General features: G+C 44.3%; 1 protein-coding gene across 1 annotated transcript; it reads left to right on the plus strand.

Moving 5' to 3' along the window:
- The first annotated feature begins 2,429 nt into the window (after nt 1-2,429).
- LOC134405633 (prostasin-like) lies at nt 2,430-16,293 on the plus strand. The gene is made up of 7 exons (XM_063136875.1): nt 2,430-2,477; nt 6,099-6,248; nt 8,591-8,611; nt 9,517-9,679; nt 10,640-10,908; nt 12,934-13,103; nt 16,057-16,293. The coding sequence occupies exons 2-7, from the start codon at nt 6,191-6,193 to the stop codon at nt 16,291-16,293; spliced, it is 918 nt and encodes a 305-aa protein (XP_062992945.1). The 5' UTR covers nt 2,430-2,477; nt 6,099-6,190.
- Nucleotides 16,294-19,202: the final 2,909 nt, after the last annotated feature.

The raw sequence follows: 19,202 nt of genomic DNA on the forward strand, positions 1-19,202 counted from the left end.
TCCTGTTCCCTGCCTCTTCCCTGCCTGCCTGCGTACACGAAGGTTAGATTGCATTAGGATTAGACTTTAATTTCTTTGGCACCTTTCCACAAAAGCAAATTCTGTTCAAGGTATAATGCATACACCAGGCTCAGTGCCAACACACATCGTCATTAGGCAAACTACTGACATTGCAACTAGACTGAGTCCTTCATCTTCCTTCCTTTTTTTGGCCATCAGCCTCCACTCCATGAAACTGAACCAGCTCCTCAATTTTCCCTAGGTCGACTGGTTTAGCAGCAAAATAACGATGCTATAGGGAGACACTTTTCTCCCTCTCTCAAAATACTCGAACCCGAGGTCATCCCATGAAGCTGATTGGTGGGAGATTCAGGACAAATAAAAGGAAGGACTTCTTCACACAGCACATAGTTAAATTATGGGATTTACTACCACAAGAGGTAGTGATGGCCACCAATTTGGATGGCTTTAAAAGGGAGTAGGATAAATTCCTGGAGGAGAAGGCTACCAATGGCTTCTAGTCCTGATGGTTATGTGCTGCCTCCAGCAGCAGAGGCAGTAGCCCTATGTACACCAGTTGCTGGGGAACATGGGCAGGAGGGTGCTGCTGCACCATGCCTTGCTTATGGGTCCCTGTTCAATAGCTGTTTGGCCACTGTGAACAGAGTGCTGGATTAGATGGACCCTCGGTCTGATTCATCATGGTTCTTCTTATGTTCTTACGTTCTAAGACTTTTGTGTGTGTTGTATTCTCAAGGGACAGCCCATTCACCAGACCATAACACACTTAAAGTGAGTTTTTAGGAAGATCCATCCATATCACTCTAATGCTGCACACACACACACACACACACAGAGAGAGAGAGAGAGAGAGAGAGAGAGAGAGAGCATTGTGGTTGTTCTGCCCCTGAGCACTCTTCTTCCATTTTATTTATTTACAATATTTATATAGCATTCCCTATCTAAAATAGATTCTGGAGTGGTGCACATAGGTATAAAGGTAGTAAAAAGAACGAAGGTTTTAAAAGCAAACTAAAACTGTTCAAATAAAAACAAAGGACCAGTAAAAACAGTGGCTAGTCAAAGGCGTTGAGGAAGCAGGATATAACACTATGGAAGTGGTATGAAAGCTGTATATGGTGTGGTGTGTGTCAATGGCCCCAACAGTTATCAGAGCACTCCAATACCGCTATAAAGCACTAATGTGGCTCCTGCCTTTTATATACCGCTTTCACACCACTTTCATAGCGGAATATCCTGCTCGGTGTAGATGAGCCCTAATTGGTAACCTTTGTTCCGGAAAGCCTGAGGGGGTAGGAAGAAATGAATCTGGGGGAAGGGTGAATCTAAGGCAAAAGAAGGGCAGCTTTTGTCTTGGGAAGAAGATCACTGGACAGCTGAGGGGAAAGCAGGGTTTGCTTGGAGTTGCGCTGCTGAAGGCCTTCATCCTGAGCACAGTGTAAATAAACCGTTTAATAAAACACCACAAGTTTCCAGTGCTCTCCTTCTTGGAAACCGAACTCTGAGTGCTGAAGCCTCTGCAAGTTCACCCCTCTCAGGACTGGGGTGCAGCAGCATAACACTGTTTTGAAATGTTAGAATTTTACTGCACCAATATTAAGTAGTACCAGTCCTCCAGGATTGTACATTGGTTTGGATGGAGATGGAAGGGGCAATTGCATAAAATGCAGCATTCTGGAATTTTGCTATTCAGTCATTTTGCTCCTCATAGTCCTTGACACCAGTGCTATGGTAACTTTTCTAGATAGAGGTAGGTCGTTTTCCATGTTGTGCCATTTCATTTTTATTTATTTATTTATTACATTTTTATACCGCCCAATAGCCGAAGCCCTCTGGGCGGTTCACAAAAATTAAAACCATAATAAAACAACCAACAGGTTAAAAACACAAATACAAAATACAGTATGGTGAGATAGGGTGACCCTATGAAAAGGAGGACAGGGCTCCTGTATCTTTAACAATTGTATTGAAAAGGAAATTTCAGCACATGTCATTTGTATATATGGGGAACCTGGGGAAATTCCCTCTTCATCACAACAGTTAAAGCTGCAGGTGCCCTGCCCTCTTTTAAATCTGGTCACTCCAGTGTAGCTCCTGCACCTTTAACTGTTGTGATGAAGAGGGAATTTCCCCAGGTTCTCCATATAGACAAATGACACCTGCTGAAATTCCCTTTTCTAGGCAACTGTTAAAGATACAGGAGCCCTGTCCTCCTTTTCATATGGTCACCCTAGGTGAGATTCTGCTATCTTTGCTTCTTTGTGTAGAAGCAACGGTCAAAAAAGATGCTGTCCCTTTATTTAAACCAGGAAGCAAATGTATTTATTTTGAGTGATCAAGGCATGATGTAAGCTCTCTTAAAGACTGAGTTTGTGAGCTTATTTTCTCTCTTCCTCTCCGGAATCAACTGCCCTTCACGGAATACAATATTTTCAGGTGTGTCCAGAAAGAGCCAGGTAACAAATGTTATGGCTAGCAAAGAATGCTTGGAGAGGGGACGCATTTGCAGTGTTGAAGACGGATCAGTAACATTTAATAGGGAGAGAGGATGGCCAATGGGGTGTCATCACGGCTGTGCTTAGTGTGTGTGCTTATTCTGAAATCAACTCCCACTATGTAAAACAATAAGTTTAACGTTTCCTCTGTATGAAGATTAAACAAATATCATCTTCAGGTTGAATATTAAACAACTTATCTGCTGCACAGGGAGGGATCAGAAAGCAGTTATCCAGAAGTTTGTTGCTTAAGGGTGGGAGGAATATGAAAGGCAGGGTCATGGGTTCTAATTCTGTTTGGGAAGTAGTATATTTAGTGGTTAAAGCACCAGGCCTGGGAGCTGCCCCAGGTGCTCCTATTTACCAGAGACAGTTCCTATTTTGGAGTATCTCTCCTTTGAAAATCAGAGTCTCTGTTTTGTCCCTAATTTTTCTTGTGGGGGATGTTAACATTTTTAGAGTGAGTTGCTAGCCATGGGCAGAATCCAACAGGACACTTACACCTCCATCAATTCTCTTGCGCCTCTCATATTCTGTTGCACACTTGGGGCTCATCTACAGCAAGCAGGATATTCCAGTTTGAAAGTGGTATATAAAAGGCAGGAGCCACACTACTGCTTTATAGTGGCTTTATAGGTGATGTTTGCCCTGTCCTGGACGGGGTTGCACTCTCCCTAAAGGATCGGGTCCATAGTTTGGGGGTGCTCTTCGATCCAGAACTGTCACTTGAGGCGCAGGTGGCAAAGAGCACCTTTTATCAGCTTAGGCTGATATACCAACTGCGCCCTTATCTGGACAGTGATAGCCTAGCTACAGTTATCCATGCTCTGATAACCTCTCGTTTGGATTACTGCAATGCATTATACGTGGGGCTGCTTTTGAAAATGGTCCGGAAGCTTCAGCTGGTACAAAACAGGGCAGCCCGTTTACTAACAGGAACTGGCTGGCGAGATCACATTACGCCAGTCCTTTTACAACTTCATTGGCTGCCAGTCCAGGTCCGGGCCCGATTCAAAGTGCTGGTATTGACATTTAAAGCCCTAAACGGTTTGGGGCCAGGCTATTTGAAGGAAGCCTCCTCCCATATGTACCTGCCCGGACCTTAAGATCATCTACAGGGGCCCTTCTCCGTGAGCCCCTGCCAAAGGAAGTGAGGCAGGTGGCTACTAGGAGGAGGGCTTTCTCCGCTGTGGCACCCCGGTTGTGGAATGAGCTCCCCAGAGAGGTCCGCCTGGTGCCTACACTGTACTCCTTTCGTCGCCAGCTGAAGACCTTTTTATTCACTCAGTATTTTAACACTTAATTTTAACTCAAATTTAAATTATACTGTTTTAACTCTGTATTTTAACCTTATATCAATTGTGCTGCGTGGTTTTATCCTGGTTGTGCTTTTTATATTGTATTTTGTATTTGTGTTTTTAACTTGTTGGTTGTTTTATGATGGTTTTAATTTTTGTGAACCGCCCAGAGAGCTTCGGCTATTGGGCGGTATAAAAATGTAATAAATAAATAAATAAATAAATTGAAATGCACTGACAGCTGTTGGGGCCCATGACACCAAGCAGGATATAACACTGTGAAAGTGGCATGAAAGCGGTATATGGTCTGTGTCAATGGGTCCCAACAGTTGTCAGTGCACTTCAATACTTCTATAAAGCAGTAGTGTGGCTCCGGCCTTTTATATAACGCTTTCATAATGGAATATCCTGCTTGGTGTAGATGAGCCCTGTACTTGCTTGTTTCTTTCTTTCCCAACACCAATGCACGTGGTGCTTTATAGCACAATGTAAATAAATACACTCTTGCCCCAAAGAGCAGGCTATCTAAGTTTCTCATGGAGTAGGAGAGACTGAAGTTCTTTTTCAGTCTTTCAAAACGGGTATAGCGCTGTCCCACATGCAATCTAGAATCCTGGGAAAGAAAAAAGTGTCTTTTTAGGAGGGAGGGAAGGACAGAGGGAGGTGGCAGTGTGAGGGATGGAGATCAAGGCCAGATCTACACAGTAGTGTAGATAACGGGCTCAAGTTAAAGGAAGCCAGATTCCAGCTGGACATCAGGAAAAACTTTCTGACTGTTAGAGCAGTATGACAATGGAACCAGTTCCCTAGGGAGGTTGTGGGCTCTCCCACACTAGAGGCCTTCAAGAGGCAGCTGGACAAGCATCTGTCAGGGATGCTTTAGGGTGGATTCCTGCATTGAGCAGGGGGTTAGACTCGATGGCCTTGTAGGCCCCTTCCAACTCTACTATTCTATGATTCCTGCACAGTTGCAAAATGGCCAGCAAGGAGAAAGTGCAGATATATCTGGAGGAGTAATAGACTATTAGAATGCTAAAGGTGGTAGGGGCCCATGACAAATCATTTACACCAAGCAGGATATAACACTATGAAAGTGGTATGAAAGCAGTATACGGTGGTATGCATCATGGGACCCCTACTGTTGTCAGTGCGCTTTAATACTGCTATAAAGCAGTAGTGTGGCTCCTAGCCTTTTATATACTGCTTTCGTACCACTTTCATAATGGAATATTCTGGTTGGTGTAGATGAGGCCTTGGTGGGTCCCCACTGACTCCATTGCGCAAGCAGAACCGCTGCTTTCACAACAGAGATTTCGCACGTCCCTGAGGAAGCCCCCAAACATGCAGAAATGCTTGCTTCTTGATCAGGACAAACTAGCAGAGCTCACCTATGCAAGCTCCACTGACCTGCCCCGTTCCAGAAAGGAGTGTTTTTGCTCATTTCTGTTTCCCCCTGCCCCTGTCTCCGGAAGGTCTAAATCTTCCAGCATGGCTCTCCTTATGTTTTTATCTAGAAGGGCAGTTCTTCAATGCGTAGGGGATTCATTTCACCCCCCACCCCTGGAAAATCAGCCTTAAGGGTGCCTTCCAGAAGAAGTTTTTATTTCGCCATCACTCTGCCTCATTCACTGAATTTTACAATGCAGGGGGGAGCTTCCAGACGACTCCACTTGTAATCTTCCATTCATAACCTGCCCGTGTTTTCCCACCACTTCTTTCCTTTTTTTTTTTTTCTCCTTACCATGGAAAAGTGGTTAAGAAAAGATGGAATCACTGCCCCGTGCCTTGCGGTTGTTAACACTCAGACCGCTCTGTCTCGAAGCCGCCTGCATTCAAGAGGGCGTTGGTTTTTCTTTTATTATTTGAAAGCTCAGTTGCGTTCATGTGCAGATGCATGCAAAGCAGATTGCCCAACTCAAACTCGGCCGATTAATCAACTAACCCTTCCTTCATCGACCATCCCTAGTTCCTCTGTGCTTCGAATCGCTGCATGGGAAACTGACAGGTGACGCTATCCCTCTATCACACACCTCTATGCCAGACGTTTAGATTGGTTGAGCTTTCTGTAGGTATTTTAAGGAAACAGAGCCAAAAAGTTGACAACACTGGGACTAGGGGCGGGTGAGGGAGCACAGGAGGTCTCAAGATTGTTGGAGAGAGCCAGAATTTAGGATTCTGCTTGGAGGCTAGAAGGTTTCAGGAATTGGCACTTTGAGATTGCATACTCAGATTCACGGAAATACCACAAGCCCTACCCTTTCACCTTTGGTATGAAATTTTATAGCACTGATACTGAGGTTGGAGCATTGCCTGAAACTGGCTGGAGCAGAGCCACTCGGACGGAACAGGGCTACAGAGGCTGAAGCTGGGGGAACGATGCCGGTGGTGCCTCCTCGATTGGCGGTGTGGCTGCTGCACCTGACTGTGCTAAACGGTGATGGGTAGTGTGGGGAGATGCGGAGGGGGCGAGGGAATGTGGGGACGGCAACACTTTTCAAGGATATTAAAAAAGAGGAGGGTACAGAAAGGGGCCTTTCAATACTAAGTCCAAGATGCAGGAGAGAAAGGGAGATGATTTGTGTAGTAAGGGTGAGCAAAGACGCCTCTTTCCTCATGCCATGTTCCAGGACTTAGGAAAAACAAGTCTGTGATGGGAGGAAAGCTTCTGCATGGTTACATCTTCTCCCCGGCCTCTTCCCAAATTTAAGGGGAGCTGGTTCTGTTGTGGATCTACCATCTTAGGCAAGGAGACACTCTGTGCATTCCCAGTGGCAACCCGGAAACAAACGGTGGCTCAGTTCAGACAACACAATAACCAATTGTGGTTTAAGTCATCAACAGTTAGTTGAGCTTTGGTTATTGTGTTGTCTGTCAGGCAAAAACCTCTCCACGGTTGACTATTTTCCCAAAATAACCAATGGGGAAAACAGCACTCTGCGGAATTGACTAGTCACACAATTGTTGGTTAGCGTGTTGTCTGTCGGGCTCCATGGACTATTTTGCACAGTTGGGTGGACGATTTCAGCTGCCTACAGAGTTCTCCAGCAAGAGTGACTAAAGCAGCAGCTGCCACTCTAGTCCAGCCAGCAGAACTTGCAATGGCTGAGGGGATACCAGCGGGAGGACTGAGGTGGAGAGAGGGTGGGGGATGTGTCAATCAAACAGACAGTTGACTAACAGTCAACTCAACACTGGGGTTAATCCACTCCACTGATTATTATAATCATGTCGTATGGGGAGTACCCCCTTGATAATCAACCCTGGAGTTGACTATTAACCCACCATTAGGGTGACCATATGAAAAGGAGGGCAGGGCTCCTGTATCTTTAACAGTTGTATTGAAAAGGGAATTTCAGCAGGTGTCATTTGTATATATGGGGAACCTGGTGAAATTCCCTCTTCATCACAACAGTTAAAGCTGCAGGAGCCCTGTCCTCCTTTTCATGTGGTCACCCTACCTACCACTGACTATTGTGTTGTCTGAACGCAGCCAGTGAAAAGAGACAGACGTGAGCAAGTGGTAGAAATAGTTTTGACATACATTTGTTGCATTCCAAAACATTTGTTTTCAAGGTAGAGAATTTGGAATGAAAATCCACGCACTTAAGAACCATGCCTACCTTCACCCGATACCGGAGCGAAACCTGGTTGAATTTAATACTTGCTTTAACTGTATTGTATGTGTAGGCATGAAAAAGTTTTGCCTTGAAAACCCAACCCTGTTTTGTTTACCGGTGGTGGGGTCATCTCTCTAGCAGACAAAAGAGGGGGGGAACACTCCTCTATTTCCAAGGTGATTTCCTTATTATATTTATATTTTACCTGTCTTTTATGGAATGTAGCACTGGTGATCTCACTGACCACACCCAGACCAGTTTGGCCTGAGCAAATGTACAGTTACATATACCTTTGAGTGATACCTGGGGAATATCCAGGGTTGTGGGAAAACTTTATAGATTTTTGGACCCATATATCCCTTATTAAAACTTCAGGACTTGGGTCTAAGGAACTCCCTGCCACATTTTTTATCTATTGGTTGAATTTGTATTTATTAATTTCATAAAAAGAGAGAAGAGCCATGCTGGATCTGACCAAAGTCCATCTAATCCACCACTCTGTTTACACAGCGGGGCAACCATTTCTATACTGCTCAATAGCCAAAGCTCTCTGGGCAGTTGACAAAAATTAAAACCCTAAAATACCACATGATCAAACATAATATAAAGCATTTATAAGTTCCAAACAAAATAAAACCAAAGGAAAAGCCAGAGTAAAATATAAACATCTAAAAATAAAAAGTTCTTCTCCTCGTGCCAAAAAGACCACAATGCAGGCACCAGGAGGGCTTGTCTAAGGAAGACTGCCTCAACTATAAAACCTTTTACTCCTGCCACCAAAATAAACCCTCTACACCTTTTAAAAACCCGGTTCCGGCATGGGGCTGACACCACCACTAGGGTGACCATATGGAAAGGAGGACCTGCGTGCCACAGCAGAGAAGGCCCTCCTCCTGGTAGCCACCTGCCTCACTTCCTTTGGCAGAGGCTCACGGAGAAGGACCCCTTGACTCATGGAGTGTGTGTGCATGATCGTTTGCTCGTTATTGTAACTCTTGAGCTGGTTATGCTAACAGTTCTAATCCATAAGAAATGTTGTCCATGTTCCTTAGCTACCAGGGCGATTGCCCATCTGCCTCGCCTCATCCATAGTGGAGAATGTGCAGCCACCGCCCGTGTCTCTTATCTGAAATACCTTCTTTTTCTTTGTATTCCCCAGGTGCTGCTAGCTCAGAAGCAGGTAGGTGATCATATTGGAAACCATTTCTGCACAGGAATTTCTCGAGCACGGGAAAGAGAAAGGGGGATTATTATTTTTTTAAAAAGCTGAGTCTCATAAAATTATAGGGCTGGTACAAACCTAAAGGCCATCCAATCCAACCTCTGTTCTAGCCTAAGACAGGATCCTCCTTGAACTATACCACATCTTAATGCCCTTCATTTAAAAAAAAATGGCCTACAGCTCTCAGAATTTCCCAACCAGCTGCAGATTATAGGCTCTTTTCTGTCTAAACATGCATAGGATTGCACCCCATAGCCACTGTAACATGATTAGTGGAACTGAAGTCAAGGACAACAGTTCCCAGGGGGAAACTATTCAAAGGAACAGCACCTAGCCTCATGGCAGCTTCCACTTTCAGTTTTGAATAAAGCACGAGTTACAGGCCTAGCTGTTGTTGCATCCTTCTATTTACACTTTAAACAGCCACTATTTACCCATATTATGCCGATTCTAGAATGTGACAAGCAGAGAGTAGGAACAAATGAGATGTTCCACCATCCTAGATGTGGCTGCATGATTCCAGAAACTGAGTTAACTATCTACGGAGTTACGGAGTCAAGCCTTGATTGGAGGCTTTATTTTACCTTTGGGGAAATGTCTTCCCATTCTATCAGCAGTTGAAGCAAGACCCAAAGAAAAGAGAGGGTGGAGCAAATCTGAATTTGCATCCTGTTCTGGTGACAATTGTTATGGGTAGAAAGGGCCAGGACTCCTGGGGTGCCTCTTCATTAGTCTGGAATTGCCATGTTTCATTCACTCACTTTTTATGGGGCATCCACACAGCAGCATTATCTAAGCGTTGTCCTCTGAGCTTTTCCCTGCGGTTGCAAATCTTCTTCTTCTTTCCTCCCCTTTCTTTGCAGGCTGTGGGCAGCCAGTGATATCTCCACGAATTGTTGGAGGGGATCCGGCTTCCGAGGGGTCATGGCCCTGGCAGGTCAGCATTTTGTACAACAACCTGCCTGCTTGTGGAGGTTCCCTCATAGACAACCAGTGGGTGTTGTCTGCAGCTCACTGCTTTCTCAAGTGAGTATCTGATAGATGTTCCTGTGAAGCTGTTGTGCAGCTTTGCTCCAGAGACAGCTGCAACCCTGGGCTAATAGTCTTGATTTCAACAAGGCAGGGCAGGGGAGATCAATGAAGAACATAGTGAGAAGGAGCAGGTGGTTGGCCGGCAAGCAGGAAGAGAGAAAGAAGGGAGTTCCAGATCTGGAGGCAAGTTGGGTGCATTCAGTCAATGAGGACAGCCAATGGTTCAAATGGAGGAGCCCAGCCAAAGTCAGCATCTTTATGGGACCAAGTGGAATGCCATTAGCCAATGGTATCACATGACATCTCCTGAATTGTTATCTGCTGCCGTATCACCCTCTGCCCACCTGATGTGGTGATACAGACATAGAGCAATAGAGCGGAAGACAGCAGCTCTCTTGTTAAAGAGAGTAAGGCACTCCATTTGAGAGGTCAGCAATGCCAAGGCATAGCAGCTCAGAGAACTGAACCAGTCCAGCTCGTGGTCTTAGCAAGACAGGATCTATGGGCCATTTCTACCTGAGGCTTTTATCCTGCACTTTTACCAAGGCTTCTCCTTCCGGATTCTTTGCAGGATTCAGATCCGCTCCTTTACACATGCTTTTTCCCCCCGGGTTTTTTTCTTTCTCTGCTGTTCTGTTTGTTTCATTATGCAGCCACTAGATGGCACTGTGACATAGCAGAATTGTGCAAATGCACACAGCATTTCATAGCACCATTCAAGATATAACAAACTTTCCTCAGTCTAAAAAAAAAAAAACCCATGATAATCGTCGCAAAGTGTGGGAGAGGCCCTGGAGGAAGAGGATGTCATGTAAAGGACCTGCAAACTACCGTGAGTGAGCAACCACAACCACACAATAAAAGCCTCATGGAGAAAGGCTCGAGGTCTCAGCTCTCAAGAAGCTCAGAGCTCCCTGCTTTGGTTACATTTCTCTCTTGTTCTTATACTTCCAGTGTTCAAGACAATTATGAAGTGCAACTGGGTGCCTTTATGCTTGACAACCCCTCTTCCAACCTGAAGATATCAGCCGTGGGACAGATTATCCCCCACCCTGACTACAATGGCAAGGATGGATCCAGAGGGGATATTGCTTTAGTGGAACTGGCATCCCCAGTGAATTTTACGGACTACATCCTTCCCATCTGCCTGCCGGACTCTTCCGAACAGTTCTCCCCAGGAACACTCTGCTGGGTCACTGGGTGGGGACAGATTCGCGAAGGAGGTGAGGAAAAGAGATGGGGGCATTTTGTTGTTGTCCTCACTTAGACTCTGAGAGCTGAACTACATGAGACCTTATTTACATTCTTTTTAAGGGTAAGGTAGTCTTCTCCTCCAGGAATGTATCCAATGCCCTTTTAAAGCCATCCAAACTAGCAGCCAACACTACACCTTGTGGTAGCAAATTCCATAGTTCAACTATATGCTGTGTGAAGGAGTCCTTTTTATTTGTCCTGAATCTCCCACCAATCAGCTTCATGGGATGACCCTATTGGCTTCTAGCATTATGGGAAAGGGAGGAAAATGTCTCCCTTGGCATTTTCTCCACACCATTCATAATTTTGTAACCATCCTGAATACTTTCATTTTGGAGAAGAAGTAGCTGTGAGCTGCCAATATGGAATGTGCCTTCGATCTGGATCAGGGCTAGTACCGGTTTTATGCTGAAACCCCCTGTTTACTGCAGGGCCCATAGCATTCAGGGAGGAGGGATTTTTCAGCAGAAAACTAGGCCCGCAAGTGCGTTTTCTCCAAAAGAAAAGTGTCGAGGCTAAACATGCTTTATTTTAAAACATGAATAAGACCTCATATAGTTTGGCACTGAGCTTCCCCTATTTTTCTTTATAGCACACACAAACACACACTATCAATGTACATGTGACTAAGGCCGTAGCTAGACCTAAGGTTTATCCTGGGATCATCCAGGGTTCGCCCCTGTCTGAGCACTGGATCCCCTGTGTGTCACCTAGATGAACAGGTTTGACCCCTGGACGATTCAGGGATAAACCTTAGGTCTAGCTATGGCCTGAATCCAGATCAATCATATTTAGAGGAGATCCATTGAAATCAATGGGATTTCAGTTAGCTATGAGTAGCTTAAATCCTGTTGATCTCAACAGGATACAACCCATGGGGCTTTACAGCATACAGGGAGGTGTGGGGGGATAGATCCCTCTAGGAACTTGTAATCTACAGCTTGCCATGGTTGGGGTGATCCAAGGTCACCCAACGAAGCAGAAGGGTGGAAGATTCAGGACATACAAAAGATAATGCTTCTTCACACCATGCAAAGTTAAACTAAGGAATTTGCTACTACAAGATATGATGTCCACCAACTTGGACAGCTATAAAGGGTGATTAGACAAATTCATGGAGGACAAAGCTATCAGTGGTTACTAGTTCTTATGGTTATATGCAACTTCCAAGATCAGAAGCAGCTGAGGTGACCATATGGAAAGGAGGACCAGGCTCCTAGATCTTCAACAGTTGTATAGAAAAGATAATTTCAGCAGGTGTAATTTGTATGCATGCATGCAGCACCTGTGAAATTCCCTCTTCATCATACCAATTATAACTGCAGGAGCCCTGCCTAACATGACCCGATACAGAAGAGAGCCGGATTCCTGCAGCTTTAACTGTTGTGATGAAGAGGGTATTTCACCAGGTTCTCCATATATATAAATAGCACCTGCTGAAATTCCCCTTTCTATACAACTGTTAAAGATACAGGAGCCTGGTCCTCCTTTCCATATGGTCACCCTACATAATGGGTGGGAAAGTGGAAGAGCTCAGAGGTGTTTGAGGAAGCAGACCTTGAGACAGAAGAGAGTGGAGAAGCAAAGTTCACAGGCATAGATAGACAGATAGATAGATCTCGAAACAGAAGAGGTAATTGGAGGGCAGTGGGAGATAAGACTATGGAGGGTTTTGAGGGTATGGAGGAAGAGTTTGTGCCTGAGCCAGGAACAGAAAGGAAAGCCAGTGTAGGGAGTTAAGGAGCAGCATTAGAGGCAGTCCGTGCAACCTACCACCACTACATAACCATTGGAGCTTTTAGTGAGGGTAAAACCTGGAAGAACAGGTTTCTCCTGAGCTCAGTCCAGGGGAGAAGGTTGCATGGTTGCTCCAAAGGTGACAAGTTTTCTTCCACACCAGGCTCATTGAAAAAATATGTACGTTCATATGCACCCAAAGCTTCATGTCCCTGTATTTCTTGTAAGCAAAGCTCTCTAATTTCTATCTTCTGCAGAGAATTTGCAATCCCCAAAAATTCTTCAGGAACTCCAGGTGCCAATCATAGACCGAGATCAATGCAACGAACTCTATAATATTAACCCATCAGAAGAATATGGCACTAATCCTGTCAAAGATGATATGATCTGTGCTGGTTATCCAGAAGGTGGGAAGGATGCCTGCCAGGTAGGAGGCTCCATAACCTACATAAGTTCTGGCCTAGCTTTATTCATAAGGATCAACAGTCCAAAAGTGTAATCCTGCTCAGAAAAGGGAGCCCTATTCAGACCTCCTCACTATTCTGAGAAGAGACCAGGAGTTAAACTGGTTGTGTGGATATAACCATTTCTTCTAACCATTTCTTTCTGTCTTTGGTCTAGCTGGGAGGGACCATCCTCCAGTCCACAAGTTCCTCCTGTGCTCCACTGGAGAAATCATAATAATAAATAATAGGGTGGCCACCTAGTTTAAGAAAACTTAGTCAGTAATCATGTGAGATTCGGAGCTTCTCTAAATGAGCGATTTATAGCATACTCGTGAATGGCCACTCACGGACGTTTGTGGGTCCATTACATGACATTGTCATCATCCAGGGCCCTTCCAACGCTATCCCTGAAAATGGTGGGGTGTTTTTTTTGGGGGGTGGGGGAAATAGAGATGTGAGAATATCTAGAAAATCATGCAATCTCACAGTGAGTAAATTCGGCGTTGCGCTAAATTATGCCACTAGATAGTGCTTTCTCATTAAAGAGAATGGAGAACACAGAGAGAGGAAGTATTCAATTTTTAACTACATGGCCACCAGCAGCCGCCTGTATAATGGTGCTGATCGTAATCCTAAAAAGAAAACAGATGCAGAGAGACCTGGTAAGGCAGCGTGGGTGGTTTTTTTACAGAAACCCCCTATCAACGAATTGATTAAGAGATCAGAGTCTGAGGCAGGGGCACAGGATACTTGGGATTCCTGGATCCGAGGCTGGAGACAGCACTCTGACCTCAGACCCAAGAGTCTGAGCTCCCCTCCTCCTCCCTCTCACAGCCAGCATGGAGAGAACTGCACTGGCTATCTTCACAAGCTCGCAAATGTGAATTTGGAAAGGAGAGAAAGGGGGTATTTCTCTGAGCGTGGAGAGTTGGAGACGGGGGCAGCTGGCTTACAAAGAATCTTCCGGTCGTCCCAGACTCCTTCCCTGCTGCTCCACAGAGCCCTAGCTACATGGGCAAAATCACAGGTCAAGTGAAAATGCAGGGCGAGAGGAACACGGAGGCCATAATTGCTTCCGCACATCTCCTGCCCTGCATAAATGCTTGTCAACCTCCGAGTTCAGAGGCTGATGGGCATCCAGATAGGATTATATCCTGAGTTATTAATTAAGTCTGCAATTAGCTGCCACTTGCGCATCACAAAGTAGTTTGCATATCATTTGCTTGTGCTAATTATATGCATAAATGCAGATTTAGAAATAATCATTAAAATGTTAATAGAAATACAATAATCTCACCCTAGTGGAGAGTCCTGTGATCAGGAGGTAACGTCTGTCCCCTCTCAATCTGCTATGTAAGTGCTAATTTTGATGGGCAACTTCTCTGTTCTCCCTTCTATTGTGTCTTTATTTTAAAACCAGAGGTGGACTGGACAGCTCTTGAACTGATAGGGGATGCCTTAAAAAAAAAAAAGGACAATCCCCTGACATCCTTTCAAATAGAGAACTGCCTTTTGTAAAGTAGGATATACAGGGTACCCAAGCTGCAATCCTATAAATACATACCTGAGAATAAGTAGACACAGATAGGATTGTGCTATAATGAGTAGACACAGATAAGTAGGACTGAGTAGACACATACTAAGGAGACACTTTTCAGTAGACACGTAATAGGATTGTACTATAAAATTTATTTATTTTCATAGGAGGAAAAACCACTGCTTCTAAACGAAAAGCCTGGCTTGCTTGCTTTTTAGCTGATGTGTGCATGTGTCACAGCAGATGTCTTCTTACAAGAGGCATTCTCCCCTCCCTCTCATACAAGAGGAAATGCATTTTATGAAACTTATTTTTAATAGCATTATCATCTTGTGCTGACTGATTAATCCGGGGCAGCTTTTTAGATTTCAGAATGTAACTGATTAAATATATCCCTCAGAGTGTCTCTACACCAGTGATATATCACATATTCATGATTGGCCACTCACAGAGGTTTTCAGGTCCTTTAGATGATGTCGTCAACCTCCAGGATGTCTCCTGCTCCTTCCGCCAGAAATCTCGCTCTAAGATATTCCAATTCTTCTGAAATAGCACGTTTTCCTGGCATCTAAAATCAAAGATGCACTATAAAGCAGCCACTAGATGGTGCTGACCCATTCAAGGCTGTGAACACCGAAAGGAGGGAAGTTTTCAATTACAAACCACATGGTCTCCCCTGTCTGCCTGTGTAATGGAGCCCATTGCAATCACGCAAATGAACAGCCCTGGTAAGGCAGCGCAATTTCCCCTAATGTAGAGACCCTCTCAGAGTATAGTAACAGTTAGTTTTTATCTAGTGTCTTAGACTATTCAAAGTATTTTACATTCAAGCCCTTTTCCTGCATTCCATATGTGTTAAGAAGGTATACATGTGGGGCTAATGGGATTGTTTCCCCTATCCTCCTCCCTTCCACACTGGCATGCATACCAATCTTGTTACCAGCCAACTTACACATTTAGCCTCATTATGCAAGAAGCCTACATGTGTACAGATGTAGTCCATGGGGTTCCCTTCACATGGGTGGAACCCTAGATAGTAGGACCTCCAATCCACCTGAAGGGAGCCTTATGCTGAATACGTGACTGGCTAGGGCATGGCCGACGTGCACATTTAAAATGGAGTGGGTGTGGCTAGCAGATGCAATCCATGTACAAAATGAGTGGAGAGAGCTCCATTATCTCAGCAGAGTTTATAATCCAGTATGGCAGGCTGTACTGCACAAGTGTTACTCCAAATATTGCAGATATTATAGTGGCTTGCCAAAGGGCCCCTTGTGAATACCAGGCTGAGATAAGACATGAACCTGATTCACAACTCCCCCATCTAACCCGTCTTCCAAATCTAATCTCGGAAGGTTTCCCATGACCACAGGCTGATTCTCGCCTCTCTTCCACAGGGTGATTCTGGAGGACCCTTGGTTTGCAAACGTGATGGATCTTGGACCCAGGCTGGGGTTGTGAGTTGGGGGGACGGCTGTGCCGAGAAAAACCGTGTCGGTGTCTACACTTCAGTGCCTTACTATGCCAACTGGATCCAAGAGACAATGACTGGTAATGGTGGAGAGCAGAACGGCAGCGTGCACAAGACCTGCATTGTGACACTCCTGATGTCCCTTGCATTAGCTCTCTTATGAGATAACCATCTCTCTGCCTTCGGCCTGACAGCTACAGGGTGGAATATTTTGGACTCAGTTTAAAAGTGTCCAGAATCAATTCATGCAAATGGCTGGAGTTTCTGGTACCTTGATTTTACTCTGGTCAAATTCATTTGAGCACATCTGAGTTAGCCATTTCAGTTGTATAAAAACAATTTAATCATGATTTAACTCCGAAGGACTCTGGTCACTGTCACTTGGAGATGGTGCTGCAAATTTTCATCCTACCATAGACTTTGGTTAGGAGTGATGATACTAAAGACATTATGACACTGAAAGTAACGTTTATCATCCATGCTTTAATTTTTTAGGGGGTGCTTCCAGACAGACAGCTGTGAGCGCTACCAATCAGAAGACATTGTGAAGCTCTTTCCTTCCTTAATGGGATTTCTTTGGTAAGGAAAAATGATGGAAGCAATAGTAGGAAAACACAGCAGGGTTTTAAATGGAAGACACACACACACACACACACAAACAAAATGTTGTGAATGAGGCAGGGTGATTACACACACACAAAAGGCCTTCTCCGGAAGCACCCAAAGAAAAATCCTTTGAGATTTCTAAATGATGTGCCAAGAAACGGTGAATAAATTAAACATTTCAACCACGTAATCCATTTTGAGATGTGATTCGATGCAGTCTGTATTTATTTGTAATACTTCAGATACAAGATTTCTGTGTCTTCTATACACAATGCTTTTACATCATCAGTACATTGCTATATTCATACACGTTGTGTTCCTTTAACATTTTGTATGCTTATGCAACCAGTGCATATCTTTTCCTTACCACTCAGGTGCAAACCTAGAATTATTAAAGGCTGACCAAAATGGGCAATTGGACCAACTTCCCAACAGTATTTTGGAACAGTTGTTGTTTCAGTCACTGCTTTTGAGAAAGTGCCTTGTTTTGGAACTTTTAATAACATTCTGTGATGTGTATTCACAAGGCATTGTGGTGTTCTTGACATGTCACAGTGAAATGTAAGGAAGGACCCTACACTTTTATCATTTCCTGGGCCAGTTCTACGCTAAGCAGGATATGACACTTTAAAAATGGTTTGAAAATTGTAGATGGAGTCCTGGACCACAACAGTTGTCACTACTGTTATAAACTGTTTTTAAAGCAGTAGTGTAGATCCTGCCCTAGTTATTGTGTGTTTCACCTCTGATGCATTCCATTTCACTGAGATAACCCCATGATCTTTGTTCTCTAGATCTGAAACTAAATCGATCCATACTAAGTTGTGCGAATTCCCTCCAGCATTTCACAGATGAAAGTGACACTAAGGCCACAGCTAGACCTAAGGTTTAACCTGGGATCATCCAGGGTTCGCCCCTGCCTGAGCACTGGATCCCCTGTGTGTCACATAGATGAACAGGTTTGACCCCTGGATGATCCAGGGATAAACCTTAGGTCTAGCTATGGCCCAAGTTACATATTGGCCCCGTTCAGAAGACACATCAAACCATGACATTAGTAGTAGTAGTAGTAGTAGTAGTATCCTGCCTTTTGCCCAATACTGGGCCTCAAGGCAGCCTTACAAAATTTAAAACATACGCATTTTAAACCTAGGAAAAGAAATGTACAAAAATTAAAATTTTAAAAATACAATATTATAACATTAAACGTTTAAAACACACGACAATTTTACAAGACCTTAACGTAGATGGAGGACCAAATTATTCTCCAAAGGCCTGTCGGAACAAACAAGTTTTTGCCTGCTTCCGAAAGCACATCAAGGAGGGAACCAGCCTACCTTCCCCAGGAAGAGAGTTCCAAAGCACTGGAGCAGCCACCGAGAAGGCCCTCCCCCATGTTCCCACCAAGCGTGCCCGTGAAGATGGTGGGACGGAAAGAAGGGCTTCTCCAGAAGATCTCAAAGCATGGGCAGGCTCATAAGCAAAATTCACCGTGGTTAAAAGCCATGGTTTAAGGTGTCTTCTGAACGGGCCCATTGCTGATTCTCTTTCCCCCACTGCCTCTGTCTGCTATATCCTGCATTTGTTTCCACTGCAACAGCCAGTCCTGCACAGACTTCTAACACAAGTGTGCAAAAGACATCTCCAAAAACAATTAAGGAGACCGGGGAAAAAAATAGTAATTGATCAGGTACCAGAAAATGTTGGCTGTCCCAGGGCAATTCAAGCATATGCGGTATATTATTTTCTGTTGGGTGTTGGCATGTTACTGGCTGTTGCTCCTGTTGGAAGGGCTGCAGTCTTAAAGTTCTAGTGCATATATTTTCCTCCCCTGATATCGTTATACTCACATGCATTGCGGAGAGAGAGAAAAGAGCACACTAAATGTCTCCAGGAGAGGGCAATATTGCAAAACATGCCGCTTCATATCTTCAGTTTCAGAGTGTAGTATTTCAGTTTCTGTCTTTCTCTGTTCCATTCACAGAGAAAAGTAAATAAAAAGTCTTGTATCAGTGGGACTCTGATGCTGTAAATGCGTGGCAAATGGAAGCAGACATCTGAAGGCCAGTTTGCAACAAATGGAGCAGTGTCCCATAGAACCAGCTGCAAAAGAGCTCAAAGCTCCTGCACCATTAATAATTGTGTAGAAGAGGGAATTCCAGCAGTTGTGACTTATCATGTAGACAACATCTCTTGAAATCCCCGTTTCTATACATCTATTAAAGGTGCTGGAGTCCTGGCCTCATTTGCCTAATAATCCACCCCTGCTGAATTGTTCTATTGCTACTATGTTACTTTACATGGCACTATGGAATACTAGGGTTTCATGCCACCATTGACAGTTATACTAGGCTTTCTTCATTAGGGGAAAAATTGCTAAAATGGTTCAAAAGAACAGGAGAGGCCCTGGAGGAGGATGGCATCATGTAAAGGACCTGCAAATTACCATAACTGAAGAATCATGAG

Source organism: Elgaria multicarinata, chromosome 11 (genome assembly GCF_023053635.1).
Source record: "Elgaria multicarinata webbii isolate HBS135686 ecotype San Diego chromosome 11, rElgMul1.1.pri, whole genome shotgun sequence".
Lineage (NCBI taxonomy): Eukaryota > Metazoa > Chordata > Lepidosauria > Squamata > Anguidae > Elgaria > Elgaria multicarinata.

Coding starts and splice junctions, on each gene's coding strand:
- LOC134405633 (XM_063136875.1), top strand. CDS start 6,191: ATGCCGGTGGTGCCTCCTCGATTGGCGGTGTGGCTGCTGCACCTGACT. Junction 8,612..9,516: donor TGCTGCTAGCTCAGAAGCAG/GTAGGTGATCAT, acceptor CTTTCTTTGCAG/GCTGTGGGCAGCCAGTGATA. Junction 10,909..12,933: donor GGGACAGATTCGCGAAGGAG/GTGAGGAAAAGA, acceptor TATCTTCTGCAG/AGAATTTGCAATCCCCAAAA.